Source organism: Cataglyphis hispanica, chromosome 3 (genome assembly GCF_021464435.1).
Source record: "Cataglyphis hispanica isolate Lineage 1 chromosome 3, ULB_Chis1_1.0, whole genome shotgun sequence".
NCBI lineage: Eukaryota > Metazoa > Arthropoda > Insecta > Hymenoptera > Formicidae > Cataglyphis > Cataglyphis hispanica.
Window position 1 is genome coordinate 10284102 of NC_065956.1, and position 18417 is coordinate 10302518.

General features: G+C 40.2%; 1 protein-coding gene across 4 annotated transcripts in view; it reads right to left on the reverse strand.

Moving 5' to 3' along the window:
• Nucleotides 1-9351: 9351 nt before the first annotated feature.
• LOC126859243 (T-box transcription factor TBX20-like) overlaps nt 9352-18417 on the reverse strand; it is a 97065-nt gene continuing 87999 nt past the window's right edge. For 3 of the 4 annotated variants that reach the window (XM_050610323.1, XM_050610322.1, XM_050610325.1), the window contains exons 7-8: nt 12318-12394; nt 9352-11884 (exon numbers count right to left, since the gene is read on the reverse strand). In XM_050610323.1, the coding sequence (XP_050466280.1) occupies nt 11287-11884; nt 12318-12394 (675 nt within the window). In that variant the 3' untranslated portion in view covers nt 9352-11286. The remainder of the gene's footprint in view (nt 11885-12317; nt 12395-18417) is intronic. The other variant, XM_050610324.1, reaches the window with a different exon arrangement.

Below are 18417 nucleotides of genomic sequence, written 5' to 3' on the forward strand. Positions count from 1 at the left end.
AGCATGAGAGATGACAAAAATTGGAGAGCGGCATATAGGCGCGCAGGGCGAGACGTGAAAAATGAGCGGATGCTTTAAATATATGCTTCCCCAAATACACGCGGTGGCCGCAGTAATACGAAGGATATCATGGGGAAATAACATCTCGATACATTGCAGGGAATAACTAGAACCTAATCCACGAATCCCCTTTATTTCTATTCTACGCTCCCCTCGACGATATGTGACAGCTTATTCTCTAAAAGGCGCCCCGGCAATCTCTAATAAGATCATTACGCTTCACAAATATAATCGAACAGTTACGGTTTATCTCATCCCTCTCGCGTTATTCTTTCAAATCAATCTGCATATGGGAATGACTTTACGTGAATGTTTTTCACGAATATAAATCCGCTTGTTTCGCATTCGATTGAATCAAACTCAGAAACTATATTCTCTCTCTCTCTCTCTCTCTCTCTCTGCAATTACAGAAATTAAAATGTAAATTATTCACAAATTTGTGCATTAATAAGTGTATTAATAAATGTAAATTAATAATAATTAAATAATAAAAAATATAAGGAGAGGAAGAGATAAATTAAGATATATATTTACTCGTATAAACATTATATATATATATAACCACATTAAACTTACAAAAAAATTAGAATTAATAATGTTCAATCAAACGCGCTAAAATTTATTGAAACACAACTCTTGTTTCACTAAATTATTTCTTTTTGCATTTTTTTTTTTTTTTTTTAGTCTGACATACGATAACCAGAAATGCAGACAGAATCATCTGTGTGTGACTTCGGATTCGCATCGACGATTGCGGTTGCGATTCTTTTACTTGCGAGGGGAGCCTGCGCGTTCAGGCCAATCATCGTTGCTCGAAGGAGCGTGAAGTAGGAGGAGCTGAAGGACATCCCCGTTAGCCTGTGTGTCCTGACGTGGCGTGCGCGGTGCAAATTGGCAGCTTCCTTCCTGCCGACGCTTGATTCGCCACCATCGAAATCGCTCGAGCGTCCAAGAGATCGAAATCGCGAGCTATTACCTCGCGATCACGGATCTCCTCGGCTCCGATTTACGGGGCGAATCAAGCTCACGCGATTCATGCCGCTCGGGAATCTCTCGACTGCAGCCTATTGCATTGTTAAACAACGAACACGGTATTTCAAATAGCAATCTCGCAATCTCCATGGATTGCTTGTGTAAATAAATTGGCGAAGATCCTTGGAGATTGTCGATTGTCGTGCAATATATGAACAATCGCTTTGGCGAATTCTTCGAGATCCTTGATCCAATCTGTCGCGTAGAAATTGATGGATAATGATAAAAGCCGATGGGGCAAACAAATTATTTTAGCGAATAATATTGGAGCGTCAGAAATGAAGGATGTAATCGAATATATATACATAAATAAAGCATCGTGTTTTTCTACGGAATAAATAAAGTATCGTGTTGCCTGCGTAATGTAGGGGCGATGTAGATTTAACATCTCGCTCATAACTTTGTGTTACATGACTTTCCAATCTCGCGACATTCCATTTGTTATATTTTTAATATAATGAAAAATATACCCAAGTTTCGTGGCATAAAAATTAACGTGGGAGAAAAAAACATGCAAACTATAAAATATATATAGTCGAATATAAATACAAATGGTTATTTTCTTTAGAAAAGATAAAGGCTACCGTTACATTCATAAATTACACATCGATCCATCGTAGAGATGAGAGTGAACACGCTTCACTCATCTTCGGACTCATCTCGAAGGAAACCGAGAGCAACGAGAGCAATTCGACGAGTGTCGCCCGCTTCATGTAGCTGAGGCACAATGGGATCAATATCCCGCTGGGGAATAAACCCCAGCATCTGTGGACCACCTGCAGTCGAGCGTGTTAGCCATAGTTCGTCACGGGTTTGCCGTGCATTTTCCACGGTGTCAACCGACCGCGTTAGGTGATTCCAAATATTTGGACAAGATGTCGGCGAGCTCCATTGTCGATCGATTCAGGGAATTTTTTTCGTCTAATCCGTCTGTTCTCGACGCTTAGCGATCGATAATCCTTGACTTCGCGACTTTGTAATCCCATAAGTCGTTAGATCCTCAAATTTTTCAATATTTTCGACAACTCTCTCTCCAATCTCTCTAATCCGTCAAATAAATATGGAAAAACATGAAGATTACGACTAAAGTTAATATTTTTTTTAATTTCTTTCATATTTTCCTATATATTTCGATGAATATCTTATTGTCCGTTTGCCGTATCACGATCATTGTGCCAATAAGTAAAGGTTGATTAATTTTGACAGGCGAATTTAACTCGAGCGCGATCGTCCATGATGGACGAGATATTATTTCCAAAAATCAAGAGGAATCCCTGAGCTCGATCGATCATGAGGCCGACCGGTGACAGACTCGAACACAGGATTACGCGGCGAGTCAAGGGCCACAAGAACTTCGTTTATTCTTTGTCGTTGCTTTCCTTCCCGTCGTCTCGTAATCTTTCTGAAAAGGACGAAGAGAACGTCACATCGCTTGAATCACAATCCGGGAATCTGTCGCAGGACTCGAAATATTTTCACATCCACGCCAACCTATTGTCAATCCGGGGATTATCTTGAAGAGCGTGACGTGGCATCTTCGATTTCGCACTATAAAAGACTTATTTTTAGACTTTTTTTTGTACTTTCTTTATAAACAATGTAATATTTTATAAAATTTTGTGAATCAGCATCGTATACATAAACTAAAATTCTATAAAATTCATGATTGTAATTTCTAAAATAAGAAATTTTGATAGCGCTTCTCGAAGTTGCTCTTATTAATTCAAACTGTCTAGACAATTTTATTTTATTTTTCGTCACTGAAAAAATTAAAATTTTTTTAAATATGACAAAACAAATCGTGTACAGAAGTGTACAGTGTTTACAGAAATGTGTGAGGCCACTTGGGTGGTTGCATTGGAACGTACAACGATAGACTCTATCGTTATAACTAACTTCCTTTTCAAGTCAAGAGTATGATCGATCGATACGATATTCGGATTACGTTCTATTCAAAAGAATGATCATGAGATACTCTCAGCAGGTAGCGAGCCCGCAGGACACGAATCGAATAGTTGAAACGTAGATTTAACGAGGATATACCAGTTTGCGTTTTCCGCGCCGTAAGTCGCCGCGGCTAAAAGCGATCCGTTTAATCGCAAGCGGTCGGAATTTATTATTTATCCGCAGATCCGTTGTTTCCCTTAATTTATCGTTCGTTCCGCTTATCGACGTTTACGACCCTAATGGCGCTCGCTGTCTAAAGCAAAATCCGCCGTCAGGGCTGTTTGAATTTTTCAAGAGACCGCGTGTGTGAGAGAGAGAGAGAGAGAGAGAGACTCGAAGCGTCGAATCCGTCGCGGATTTCCGAGCGCTTATTTAGTCTCCACCGCCGTCACAAACTTTCCGCGTGTCAAACAGATGTAAATCATTCACCAAGCCGACCGAATTTTAACGACTGCGCCGTTTGTGCCGTTAAATAGCACACTGAAGAAAAAAAAACGTTACGTATACTTTTAGATCGTAGAATGAACCATACAGAATTTTCTTCTGGCAAAAAATGTACAGAAAGACATACATTTTTCACGCAAATTCAAAGTCTTAGAGACGATTTCTTTTTTATATAAAAAGAATTAAAATTATTGAATATATATTATCAAATACTTTCTAAACTTATTAGAACGCTGTTTTTAACATATACAATACTCTACTGCTCCATTTCTACATCTTAATAAATTTAAAAATTATATAAGATTAAATAAAGAAAAGAATAAAATCATAGAATATACTACTTTAAAATAATATTTTAAAAATATACTATTTTAATATAATATTTTAAAAAGTTCCATTACATCCATTTCTTCGAAAAATGCAATATATCAAGAAGAGCAAGGAGAATTGTTTCCGCCGATTTTTACTCAAGAGCGAAACGAACAAGTTGCTTCCTCAAAGAAAAAAAAAAGCGACCGGCGGATATTCGCGATATCCGGGATATTCGGGATATCAGAACCCAATTCCGATACCCGATTAAATGTCGATTATGGTCGATTTTTCTTTCAGTTGTAAATCGAGATTAGCGGTGACGCGCGGTAGGTCGTGCACGCGAGCGCGCGCGCTCCAGAACGAGCGAATGAATGAATAGTAGTGCCTCTATCCGGCCGAGATGGAAAAAAAGAGGGAGTCAGCTCGGGTTTCACCCTTCGAGGACCTCTCTCTTTCTCTCTCTCGTTGTCTTTCTTTCTCCCTCCTTTACCCCTCACCTCTCGATAGTCTCTCGAACTCGGTGCACCCAGACTACCCGGTTCTCGCTTCTTAACTTACCTAGCTCGGATGTCGCCTAAGCCCGATCTAACGAGGACCAGATTCTCAATCGGCGAAGCGGACATTATTAAAAAGGGCCGATCGCGCGAATCATCGTTTTTCGGAGCGAAAGTCTTAATTAATGAACTCTTTCGTCGCGAAATTTGCCGATACGTATCTCGACTTTCGACGTTTTTAAAATGTAATTCGGTGTCACAAGTAGTTTAAGTTTTAAATTAGCCGGATATTTGCACGATCTGCGGATTTTTTAATGTCATTTAAAATGATTAACGCGCGCGTGGATACTACTTTATAAAATAATATAAAAAAGTAATAAAACATCAAAATTAGAATTAATTGCGGTAATATTGTGATGTACCAATTATAACATGACGTCACCTATCGCTTTAACATTATTTATTATAACATTATTTGTGTTTAAGTTATTATTATTATAATTGTGTGTAAAAAAGATACGCAAAATTTAGAATCGTCCTACATATTCGTAACGTATCGTCCATTAATTTAAATTAATCGATTATGAAGTAATAAACTCTCACACACATATTTTTGCATGAATGGCACTTTAGTGATAATGTTATCATGCTCATTGTATCCTCACTAACGCTAAAGTCGTAGATTAAAACCACCGTTACTTTTAACTCCATTTATTCTATACAAGATGCGTTTATTCAACACGCGTGATTGCATATAATTTTTTGCGAGAATACCGCGCGACATTTGCGAGATATTCCTCTGGTCAGCGATAACCGTCTTGCGACTTGTCAAATTTGAGGCGGGGGGAGGGGAGGAGGGGGAGGGAGAAGGGCTCGCCGTAGAGCCTCCCGGCGCGTAGCGAGTCGGCGAATTAATTCGATCAATTAATACGTGCTTAAGGGAACGCGCAAATGCGGGGCGCGACACACGTTGGTTAATAACCGGCCGATCGGGTGCCATCTCGCCTGCCATCCCCTCTCCCCCCTCCCCCCTCCTCGCTCCGCGCGCGCACGCGAAACGGCGCCCTCGGCTCGTGCCCTGCGGTTCTCACCTACGCGATTGCGGGGGTGAATGGCGACTGTGCACATATACACATACCCATACACATACGCACGCACACACACACACACACACACACACACACACACACACACACACACACACACACACACACGCACACGCACACGTGTACATGTACGACAGTGGGTGCTGTCGGGACCAAATCGATACTGGTGGCATCGCCGGACCGCCATTTTATTTCACAGCGATTGCTGTTTTCTATACCCTCTCCCCGCCCGCATACCCCGCGGCGTGCATTGTCGCGTTATTCTTTCGGGAAAAATACTTATTTATGCGTCTTTTATTTTGTTTTTTAACCATACTTTCTAAAAGATAGAATTTAGTTATGTGTGTTTTTTTTCTCTCAATCGCACTTTCTAAAAGAAAGTTTTTCTACGCTTTTCTATTTTTCGCTTTCTATTTTTTTCAGTGTCTGAAAATTTTGAATTCTAAAAGTAAACAAATTTTGACAAAAACAAAACGTAATATCGAAAAAACAGAGAGAGAATAATTTTATATTAGTTTTACGCACACATAGAGTGTATTATATAATTAATAGGTAAAGCAATAATAAACTCATTGATAAATATAAAGTTGATTTTTCTTTAACTCTCGTTACAGAGATACTTAGAACAATAATTAAATTAATTAAATTAATTAAAATATTAAATAATGATTAATAATAATAATTAATTATCAAAGTATCCCCTGTAAATAAACATAATTAAATATACCTATTAGTCAGTTTAATAATGTAAGTTTGAGAGGATCGAAGAAAATAACAAGCTTTGATAAGACTAGGATATCGATAGCCAAAAGAAAATTGATGCCTTGCATTTGAGACACCGATGTAATCATACGGATGATTGGGATTCGATCGAAATCTGATAATCAGGTTGTTGATACCTGTAACAACCAACATAATTAATCCACTCCTAGGTGCTAGCAACCCCCTTCTCTCCGCCCCTTTCCCCTTATTCTTCTCGCATCACTCTCTTTTTCTCTCTTTTTCCGGCTCGTTAATTCTCGGTGAGACATTACCGGAGAGATTAGGCAAAACGACTATTTATTCCTTTTCTCTTTTTCTACTTCCTTTCTCCTTTTCTTCGCCATACCTTTTTGTATCCCTTTCGCTCTCAAACGCGGAATAAAGTGGCCGTGCATCAGCCAGGAAGTGGGCGTTTCACCATGGTGCAGCTTCCAGAAGGTACGGATGGTAAGGGGAAAGGAGAATGGGGGACAGAGGGGGAAAAAAGAGCACGACGAAACGACTCGATCGTCGCTGTTTTTCGTTCTGGACCCTCGACATTGCTTTCCTTCGTTCGCCAACTGGCTCTTTCTTTCTCTGCATTTCTTCGTTTAGGTCTGCCTTTTCTTACTCTCTCGTCCGTCTATTCGTTGTTTCTCCGATCTCACCTTCTTGGGGGTAATTAACAATTTAACAGACACGCTGAATGAGCGGTGCCGTGAGTCGGTTAAGCAAGTTGTTATTAAGGCTGACGCAGTATCCCTTGAAGAAAGAGGGCGTAAGGAGACAAAGACAGAGAAGAAGAGAGGAAAAGAGAAACGAACAGAGTCGATATAGAAAAGCAGGATAAAGAGAGAGAGAGAGAGAGAGAGAGAGAGAGAGAGAGAGAGGAAAAACAAGAATATTTTACAAATCATCCTCGAGGGAAATATTATTTACAAGGAATTAGATTGTAAAGCACAAATTAACATAATAAGGCATGAAGAGTAAGATGATACCTTGATCGAGGTATCAAGGAACTGCAGCAAATACAAAAAAATAGAAAATAAAAACAAGATTACACGTTGTAACTAAAGGGACGTGTTACTTTAATAAATACAGTACGATATACAATTTTGTAACACATGAGTTATGTGAATAAAGTAAAAAATAAAGTATTTTCAAAGAATTAAACTTTTTTAAACAGTCTATGAAAATATCTGTTATATCGGAGCATGTACGTCAAAGAAAAATCAACGTACTTACAAAATAAATAAATTGAGCTTCATCATCTTATCAGTGATTAGATTAACGGACAAAGAGATTGAGAAAGGCACTAACCGTCGTCTGAGGAAAAAAGAATTGCCGACAGAAGGATGCGAACAACATCGGCGCCAAGGGTACGGTTTAGGACGAACGAAGCCGCGCGGCGACGAGCAAAGCCGTTAATGTTTTGTGTATTTAAATAAAGAGCGGCGGTGCAGCGCGCGCGCACATTCGCACGCAAAAGCGAATGGGCTCGGCCCACTGGCTAATGGGTTTATAATGCCTTCATTCCGCATTAAAACGCCACCGCTCTCCGATGCCTCTCGCGACGGCAGTTTCTCGCAGTGTGTCCTGCGGGACCGGCCAGGCCTGATGAAACTGTCCGCCTCCTGTCCAGGATATCGCGCCGTTCTCTCGCACGGAATTACAGTTCTTCAGGAAACGCGTTAAAGAAACGAAGTCTGTCTGAATTTTCCACGATTTAAAGTCGCGAGAATGAATTTCTGAGAGAAATATAAAAAAAAAATATGCAAAGTGATTGAAATCCCGTATAACACATGTTTTAAGTAATTAAAAAACATAATGATTCAAAAGTTAATAAAATGTATGTCTTATTAAGTATTTAAAAATATGACATATCAAACAACACGAGATTCTTAACAACGGAGAGAGAAAATCTTGTGAAGGATATCTGATAATGAGAGATTGAGACGTTTTTTTGAAAATTATACTCTCAATCGCAAAGTTATTTGCAGGTAATGCAGGTAATTTCATTTTAATGAGCGGAGAAAACTTATGCACCGTCAATCTCCCGAAGATGCGATCGCAATCGCGCGCTTTACGATGCGAGAGGCTATAATCAAAATGAATGTTAATCAAAACAACATTTTCAATGTTGCCATTGCGCCGCTTTTTCTCCTTTTCCCTCTCATTTTGCTAATATCGGATTTATTCATAGCGAACGCGATGCGTGATTTATGGCCAAAGAATGATCGGCAACCGATTACACGTCTATTCATTCTAGTGCCCGTCTCATACGAATGGCCATAACGATAGAAATGCATTTATTCTGTCTTGTATTTACGACACAATCATTGCTTGACAAATTAATAAAGCGAATATTTCAATAAATTTCATGCAATGGAAGTTTAGTAAATGAATTTCTTTAATTGACACGCTGTAATAAAGTTTGCGATGTTTATGAACTTTTAAAAGAGCAAATGCAATAAATGAAACGTCAACCAAGTAATATCGTGATTGTTATATTAAAACCATTGAGCTTTTTAAAAATTGTTTAGAAAAGCTGCTTGACATAAAAATTTATATTTTATAATAAATTTAAACATTTAATATTTCGTTCTTTTTTCTCTTTTTCTCACACATGCATTCTTATGGACATGTATATGTGTGTGATTTTGTAACACGATAAATATAACAGAACGTGTGCTAATAAAAATGTCCATGGCCGGAAACGAGGAGCGTTTGCGAGAGCGCGATCTCGTGACGCGTCGGCGGTCAAGCCTGTCTCGCTTTCCCAGCATAGACGGTGACTCCTTCATCCCCTAATCGCACGGTCGGCTTGAGGATCGCGTGATGATGCCTTTAAACGGGGCATCCTGGGTAGCTGGTTAACCGTACAGAACCAACAACATTTGCCTAAGCGTGTACACGCCAGGCACTCGGGCAGAATCTCTGCGTTATAAAGATTCCTTACCTCGGAAATACAGATTGACCCACGCCAGCAAGGTATGAGAAAGTAGATGCTGAAGCGATCTGTTCGAAGAATATATTCCTGTTATTTGATAATCAATTATATGGTAATATATAGATTTTTGCGTGGACTATTGTTAAGAATGCATTTATATAATTTCGGATTTTGTCAAGATTTGCATAAAACTCTCAAAGTCATCTAATCATCTTAAATAAAATAAGTGAATAACGAGAAATAAACGCACGATAGCCAGAGGAAATATTCGGAACGGTACGCTCGGTACAAGAGTTTATTAGGGTTTATTTACAAGGGAGCAGCTTGCACAGCAATGGGTGTATGCGTTCTTCACAACACAAGCATTAACAATATAACGCTCTACACTAACTAACTAATCGCCGCGGCGATAATAACCCTTTAAGGTGCTCGCGGAGAAGGCGCGAAGTGTCGGATGCTCGAGTTCTTGAAAACTCCGATTTCACCTTGAAATCGCAGATTATTCACTCTTCCGTTCACTTCGCGCTTCTTCGCGCCGAAATACGGAATCGAAACATAAATAACGATAACAATAGGTTCGTGATACGAAATATACAGCTTATGTTACAAGAGATAGAGGCGTAGTTATACCTTACGTCGCAAGTATACATATATGTATACCTATATACAGTAGACTTTAATCGCCGTACAACTTAGTTACCCTTAAAGATTGTATATACGTGTATCATGTACGGAAATTATGCCGTCTTGACAACCAAGATGGTTACATATTTACAATATTCGCGTATTCTTCATTCGCGTGCAGCATTTCGCTAAATGCCGCCGTTCGCACAATTTCGAAAGAACGCACGATGTTATTTGCGTATAAAAAAATACAAAACTAAAAAGAAACGATTTTGGAAAATATATATGTATATCAAACATGTTTGTATAACAAAAATTATTCTAAAAATATCTATGAAAATATCTACGTCGAATTATATAATTGAATATCTCCTTTCATGGTTTGCTTTTTCCTTTAAGAATTGCCATAAGAATCGATGTGAAAAATGTAGAATAAGAATTGAACTTAAATGTACAATACGGTATCTTTCGGCGCGTCCTCTGCAAGTGCAACAGATTTTTTGTAATGATATCGTTTCCTTTTGAAAGTGTATCCATAGGTGTATCTTGATTACCAGGATCGCGGCGACCCTATCGCTTCCTATCGCTGATCGAGGCAAGGATATACACAGGTCGGGGCCCCTCTCGGTCCCAAGCTCCGATCGAAAGACAACGGAATCGTCGAGTCACGTGAGACGACTCGAGTCCTCCGCGCTTGCCACTATGCTCACCAAAGGTCGAGAGTTCAGAACCGAGAGAGGCGGTGGTGTATTCAGACTCTCGGAGAGCGTGAGCTTTATGTTTCTTTTCCCGCGTTTCTTTCGCGGCGCGGCAGAAAGACGGAGAGCAATTCAACTGCGCGGTCGAGAACAATTTCTGACACCACAATCATCGTCGCTATTCACGCCGCGGGTTCCGCGAGTATCGTCAATACTACGGCTACGAGATATCCTTCCGACGCTGTGCGCGATGCGTGACACGCGCGACGAAAATCGATTTCCCTTGCGCAAATATTTTATAACAATTTATCTCCCTTTGCATGTACAATATCAAAATTTTTTCAATACAACTATTATGTATTCATCTCTAGCGGAATGGAGACCGGCTCCTTAAAAAAATTATAAAGATAAGAAAGAGTATAATAATTAATAAATTATTAATATTAATTTGATATTAAGTATTGCACTTTTACATTCTTCTGAAAAAGAATGCTGTAACTAATTTTATAGAATTGAACATACTTATATTTTAGAAATCTAAAAACAAAGAAAAGGAAAGAAATAATTTCGGTTGAACATGTGACACGATGGAAATCGATTCTCACCGCGCGTAAAGTTTCTCCGTGAGAGAAGAATATTGCAAAGCGATACGAATCAATCACGCTTCAGTCTCAATCGAGAAGAGCTCACTTTCATCGTGAGAAGGAATTGCACGTTTCTCCATAAAAAAAAAAAAAAAAAATTCATTCAATTTATCGAAACCCTTCATATTCGAAAATTCGGTTTCTTTCATCGCGGAGCCTTAGTAAAAAGTCTCAAACCTTTTTCCATTAAATCACGTTACCAGTACTTGTCTAAGGTTACGAGAAAGCCGGCGACTACGAGGGCGACAGGTCCTGAGCCTCCCTGCTGAGACTATCCGTGGGCGACGGGGTGGCCCTTCTGGACGGCGACGGCGACGGCACGGCCGGCGTCGAGGACTTGGGGGCGATCGTATGATAGGGTGAGAATCGATGATGAGCCAAGGCGAGCGGCGACGGATAGAGGGGCCGTGGAGCCGCGGGACACGTGGGATTCTGCTGGGAGCTGGTGGCGGCTAACTGCTGCTGATGGTGCGCCGCTGCGAACAGAGTCGGACCAATTGACGAGGCCCACCACAGATGACCGAGCTGCTGCTGTTGTTGTTGCTGTTGATGCTGCTGTTGTTGTTGCTGCTGTTGATGGCTGGTACCAGCCGTCGGTGCGCCAGGATAGACCAAAGCCGGACTCACCAACTGAGCGTAGGGACTGACGGCCACGGCCGCCGCCGCCCTTAACAACATCTGGGAACGCGCAGCCCATAATGCCTTCTCCTCCAGACTAAGGTTGCTCACTGCGCCCGCCTGGAGCTGCTCCATTTCGAAAGGCAACCGATGCGGAAACCTCAACGACTGTTGCTCCGCTAACATGGATTCCATCGTCTCCCTAAAAGGGAAACTGCTCCATTATGTATTCCGTTTTCTAGCCATAATTCTTCGAGAAATTCATGTTCAATCTTTATGCCCATCTTTACGACATTACATTGATAAACGGTTTGTTTCACGCTTTCATTTTTAATTTTTCTCCTTTGTCGACATAGGCTTTTGTGCAGCTTTCTAAAATTAATGATCTTTCTTTAAAGCGGTAGCCGCTTAAACTTTGACAGGCCGACAAATACAAACACAATTTTAACTTTATATTTAAAGTATAATACTTTAAAATAAAAAAAAAAAAAAATAAAAAAGATATATGAATCTAATTTCTAGAACAAAATCTGTTATAAAATGATGTTAGATCGATATTAATTTTGTATACGCAAAATTTTAAATATAACATAATTACAGAGTTAGTTATTAAACATAAGTCAATAAACGTAAGTCAAGCAACTCACCTCTCAAAGTCAGTAAGACGAGAAGAATCTCGAAAGCCCTTGGCGAACGGATTACTATCGATCTTGAGCTTCGTGATCTGTAACAGGCGGAGAAGAGACGGTCGGTTAGTAACGTGGCGAACGGCAGATCAGCAATCGAAGATCCGGTCGCCCTCGAATTCGCATTAAACATCGGGACGATCTCTCGCACATTAACCGATCTTATTACCCGGCGCTCAGCTTCGCTCGGGCAAAATTACGTCACCGTACGGTCAACGGCGCGTGGCGGAAAACGGCCGGCTGTTTCGAAACGGTTCGTTCCATCGATCGGGAGTCAACGGCTCGTAAAATTAGAAGAAGGCGGCAAAACGATGTACCTACCATCGCAACCGAGGAAAAGAGAGGTGGGGAATCGGGAGGATTGGAGAGAAGAGATAGAGGGTACGCGTCGCTGATGCACGGGATGAATCCTCAATTGTTACGAGAACGAATCGGGGAACCCAAATTTTTGTGAAAAATAATAGTTGAGGGTCGAGACATGGTGGTTGATTCACCGAACTGAATCAGATATTACTTTGAATCGGAATGAGATACAAACATCGTACGACAGTTAATCCTTCGATAAAGTGTCTCTATTGCAACGATTTTCAATTTATCGGCGATCAAAAGAGCCGACTGTATTATATTTAGTAAAGTAATATAAGAAAAATTATGATACGCGATTGATCCGATAAAATTACAGATATGTAACTACATTAAAAATACATTTAAATAAGACTGGGCAAGAAAAATGTTCCTCTAAATCTTATACGCAGCAAAATATTAAAAACAAAGCTATAACACACTCTCCTGTAATGGTTTTGCAGCTATAATTGCTTTCATTGTCGCGTTCTTGATGTAGCGGTTTCTTTTACAAGTTTATTCAAAAAATACGTGATAATTTTCTTTCTTTCTACAGTCCTCCCTATCTTTTCATATAACAGTGCCACTGGAACATCCTTTACCATGTTACTAGATCCTCTCGCTGCGAGGGTAAAGAGTGCTTTGTTCACGCTCGCTACTCGAAAAGTCGACTAGCACGGTGGTCAATGGCAGGAAATTCGAAAAAGTTTGTCTATGTGTGTTGGGCTACATATCGTCACGTTTGTAGTAGGCCCTTAAGTGGTCGGACTGTTTTCCTTTCTCGTTCCGCTCTCGTCTGCGCCAACCCCACGGAAATCTACCCTAAGTCGGCTCTACGCCCTAAGTTGGATGTTCGCGTTACCTACGAGGCCCACCCACGATGCCGACGGATGCACAGGTGGCCTCGTTTTCTCGGCGTTAAAACCGGCAATGCCCTTCGCCTCGCGTACCCTCCTCCTCCATCTTTCGCAAAATCGTTCGAGGACAGATTTCGTTGTCCAAAGGATACCTGTTCGAAAAAAACTGTCGCAAAGTTTTCAAACACAAAGAGACGTGTTGAACCGACGAGATTTTCCGCGCGTTTAAGCGCGAAACGAGTCAACATTCGCAAGATACAAAATGCTCACGACGAAGAACTCAACAAAAGTGATGACATTCCGAATATAGAGACCGTTACAATTTCTCATATTTATTTTATCTATCTTCTTTTTATACACGTGCGCGATGTGTTACGTGCTAACAGCAACTAATAATAATAATAAAAAACTCAAAACACACAAGTTATGAGAAAAAAGAAGTGCGTGTGTCTGGTTTTGGAATATAAACGGTCGAGAAAAATAAATTGATATAATGTATTAATCTTAACAATATTATCCTCTAACAATAATTAAATTTCTAAAAAATTTTATATAAATAATGTGTATATTTTGCAATTATAGGAAAATTCTTATAAAAATATATTAAAAATAAATAAGATTATCACAAGAATGATACTTTTATTATCGAAAACTGAAATTAATCTACGATGCTTACACACTTTAAAGAATTAATTATATCTGCGGTGAGTTTTATACAAGAAAACGAACGCACGATCTTTTTTGATGAACTTTCCAAATGTCAAAGGTGTTAGTTGGCCGAAAGCATATTTAGATTTAGTAATTAGGTGATTAGACGGCGCGTTAATTAGCCTTCCCAGGCGCTCGAATACAGACGGAGAACATCGGCGGTACCACATAAAAATATCAAACAAACGCAATGATATCCCTCGACGCGGACCCATCCAATTTCCGTCTGGCGAACCAGCAGGCATAAATCAGCCTTGTCTTCCGGGTCGAGTGTCACAGACAAGATGTGATGTGGTTCATCCGAACGACACGCTCCTACCGCTTCGACTTGAGGTACTGATGTCTTTCGGAAAGGTTCTCGCTACCCAAGACGAGGCACAACACGCGCGTGTATTTATTTGGAAAAGGGAGCCGCTTGTCGCAACTCCAGTTACCCGTAGGTGGTCCAATGAATCCGCACTGTTCCAAAACTCGGAAGCAAACGAGGCGTCGCATTTCCACGATAATAATCCAATTAAAAAGAAAGTTATCGCACTTTGATATTATAATTTAATATCATAAATTAGAATATTATTTAATACTATTAATGTAAAATAAAAAATATTATACAAAATAAAAAGTTCTTTAATAATGCACCTATAAAGAGGCAGAGATAATAGTTTTAAAATTAATCTAATAAATTTCTTTCTTCAGATATAACAAGGCATGTCGTATCTTTTTATTTTCAACGCGAAAGATTCCAGAGAAAAGCGACGACTCTTTTAACAACATCTATAATCTGCAATCGGCGAGGATATACAAAACAATCGTCATACTCATTTCCATACGTTCACATACGTTTTACCTGGATTTATTGGTAGTTTTTGATGACTTTACGAAAGTCGCGGTAAACCAGTATTCTCGATAAGCTCAAAGATACGCGCCAGCATCCCCTTCCGCGTCCTATTCGACGCGAGAGCAAAACTGCATCGGCGAAAGTCGTCGCGCGACTTTCAGTTTATCTGCTCGTCGAAAGCTCGTCGTCGTTTTCGCGTCCTCAGAGGGCCGAGAGGAAGAAGAAGAGGAGGAAAAAAAAAGAAGAGGAAGGAGAAGACGGCAAGAGGAGAGTGGCACTCTTGGTGTGTCGAGTGGGTGGTCCAATTACCCTACGGTTTCGCGCTCACGAGCAGCACGTGCAGACCCCGGGTAATAAGACTCTTTCCTTCAAAGCTGAGGCTAAGCCGATGCTAAGCCCGGGGCCGCCTCGGTTTTAGTTACGATTCCGCTGACATCATTAGCCAAACATCTGGCCCGCCACCATCGCCACCATCACCATCGCCCTCAGCATCCCCGCTCCCTCGACAACATCTCGCCACCTCCGTCTCCGTCCTGCATCTCCTCCCCTGTCTGCATTCGCTTCTCGTCATCGGTCTGCCTGACGATTCGCGGCGGCGTCGTCGTCGTCATTTTACGAGCGGATCGCCGAGCGATATTCCGTCTTTGAAATCCGCGAGACGGACCATACCGGACGTGAGTTTAGAACGACTTCTGGTCTTTGATATCGGCGCTTTACCGACGCGTTGTACCCACCGACATTCTCGAGCTCTCTCTCTGCTTTACGATGGATTTGTTGCTTTGCAATGGCGTGGAGTTTGCACACTGTACAAATTTGATTAAACGCCATCCTTGTCCTTCTTAAAAATATTAATCTTTAATTTTTTTTTGAATATCTTTTCAAAATCTTTCCAAAATTGATCATAAATGCAGAATAAGATTTTGGATTTTATATTTAATCTTAATAATTCAATTAAGTGAAAAGCTAGATATTATCAATAATTCAAAAATTATTAAAGTCTTTAAAATTCTTTTCTTAAAACAGTATAAAGTGTGAAATATAGATCTTGTTATTATACATATATAGATATAAAAATTAAAATATTATAAAAAAAATTTTATATTAGAACTGTGAATCAAATTGTCACATTTAATTGAATGATTCTCGCTAATCTCCCGATCTATTCACCGATTGATGAAATTTCCGGCAATTGTGTTGAAGTCCCGACGCCACTGGAACCGAGCTTTCCGACAAACGCGGTCGGCCCGTCGAAGTTATACGATTTCGCTGACACGGCTCGGTCCAAACGCTTGGACCACTTCCCAAACCGATTTACGATGTCGGCTGTGTAGCGCGCAGCGAGTGGTACACCGCGTGATAAATTCGCCTCGCATGCTCGCCGTTCTGCTTCGGCTCGGTAGTCCCCGAACCCCGACGCTCCGAGCAGAGCGTATCGCCCGCCGCGTGCGAATAAATCCTCGACGAGAGACGCGTCCCAAGAGATGACGCTTCCCGCTACGCATGGGAACGCATGCCGTGTCGTGCGCGATACGCGAAGTGCGAACGAGACATCCGGCGCGCTCGCGAGTCATTAGAGAGGACGAGACGATTAAGATTATCACGCACGGCCAAAGTGCGCAATGGAGTTTTACGCGAGAATACACGTGTGAAAAGAAGAGGGAAAATAGAAAAGACAAAATTATATGAAATGATATCAAATAAAAAAATATGAATACAAAGTATAGAGACTTAGTCTTACAAATTTATTAAAGAGGAGAGAGGGCATAATTGAATAAAAAGTTTCATATATTTTTGAACTTTGAGAAAAACCGAAATATTTCTTTGTAAATTCCATATTATATTTCGAATGGAAAAAAAACTGGAAAATTTCTATCAAGGTGCATGTGTGGAATGCGCATCTTAAGATTTTAGAAGAAAGGATCGTGTATAATAAGAATAAAAGATCGTGTGTTCATCTCGTTATACCCACGACAATGCGTCGCACGTTCATGCCGTCATCACGCAAGTAGCTCTTCATATGAGCCTTTTTGCGACGCATCACGTCTCGGGAGAAGGCCCCGATCCCGTCTTTAAACGCCGGTTGTTGCCGACGTATGTATGTACCTACGACGCGCATACCGCTCTCGCAAAGTAATTTTCGAGAATCCTCTCCGCGCCGATCTTACGGAAAGATGCCGCCGCGTCATTATTGGCGGTTAATAGGTGAACAAGAAGCCCGCGTCTACACGGTGTTTCATCGTTCCATCGTTACTTTGACGAGAATTGTAATCTTTTTCTTTTTTTTTTTTAAATAAAAGTTTAATATGAATTATGTCAGTTAAACGTTGTTAATAAATTACGCGTTTTTTAATAAATTAATTTTAGTTTGCTATACATATACATTATATTAATACATACTATTTTCATTGATTAATAATTTTCCCCCTATATGACTGATCTAAATATAATCTAAAAAAAAAATGAATATTTTATTTTCTGCCTTCTGCTGTTATATTATTCTTGTTATTTTACGAGTCATGCATTTTATGGACCTGCATTGATAGTGGGACACCCGATATACTTCCAAGCGCCGTCACGCGACGAAAACTTCAATGCGAAATTTGCGCGTTTCCGAGGCTGCGATGTCCACGGCACCGGTGATGGAAAGTAATTTTCTGTTGAGAATGCACACGCACGCGGATCAGACCCCGTCATCGACCGGCCGGCACGGCGGCCCGAGGACAGATCGGTGGATCGAAGGACAGGTAGCCAATTACGTCCAGCTGCGGAGCGCCGGACCGATGAAAATTGAGAGAGAATTTGCGAACACAGTGGGCGGACCCAAGTCGAGACTCAAGTCAGATGCGGATGTTCTGATACCGATACGTACTTGCGGCTCGCGTGCAGGTCCATTTGAGTCCAACACCAGGAAGTTGGTTCTTTTGCAATGAAATTAAGGGAAGATGAGAACGTGAAAACATCAAAACTTGATCCTAAATTTATGCTTTTTTTTATATAAAATCCAATGAAAACGATATAAATCTAAACAGTCGATATATCAAAATGAACTTTTGTATTAGATTCTCACATCTGTTTTCTTTTTTTTTCAAGTTTTTTAGGTAATTAAGCAAATGGATGGGATCTTGTAATTTTATGATAGTTGGAGACATGTTGCGAATTAACGTTGTTATTAACATGTATAAGATATGACAAGCTTGCAAATTAATGTAGATTATTTATATGAACTTGGATTAATAAAAAATAGAAAGATATCTTGACCTAAAATATATTTTAAACATGTAATTTATTTTCCAATGTCATTTTAACTTATTCCACGAGT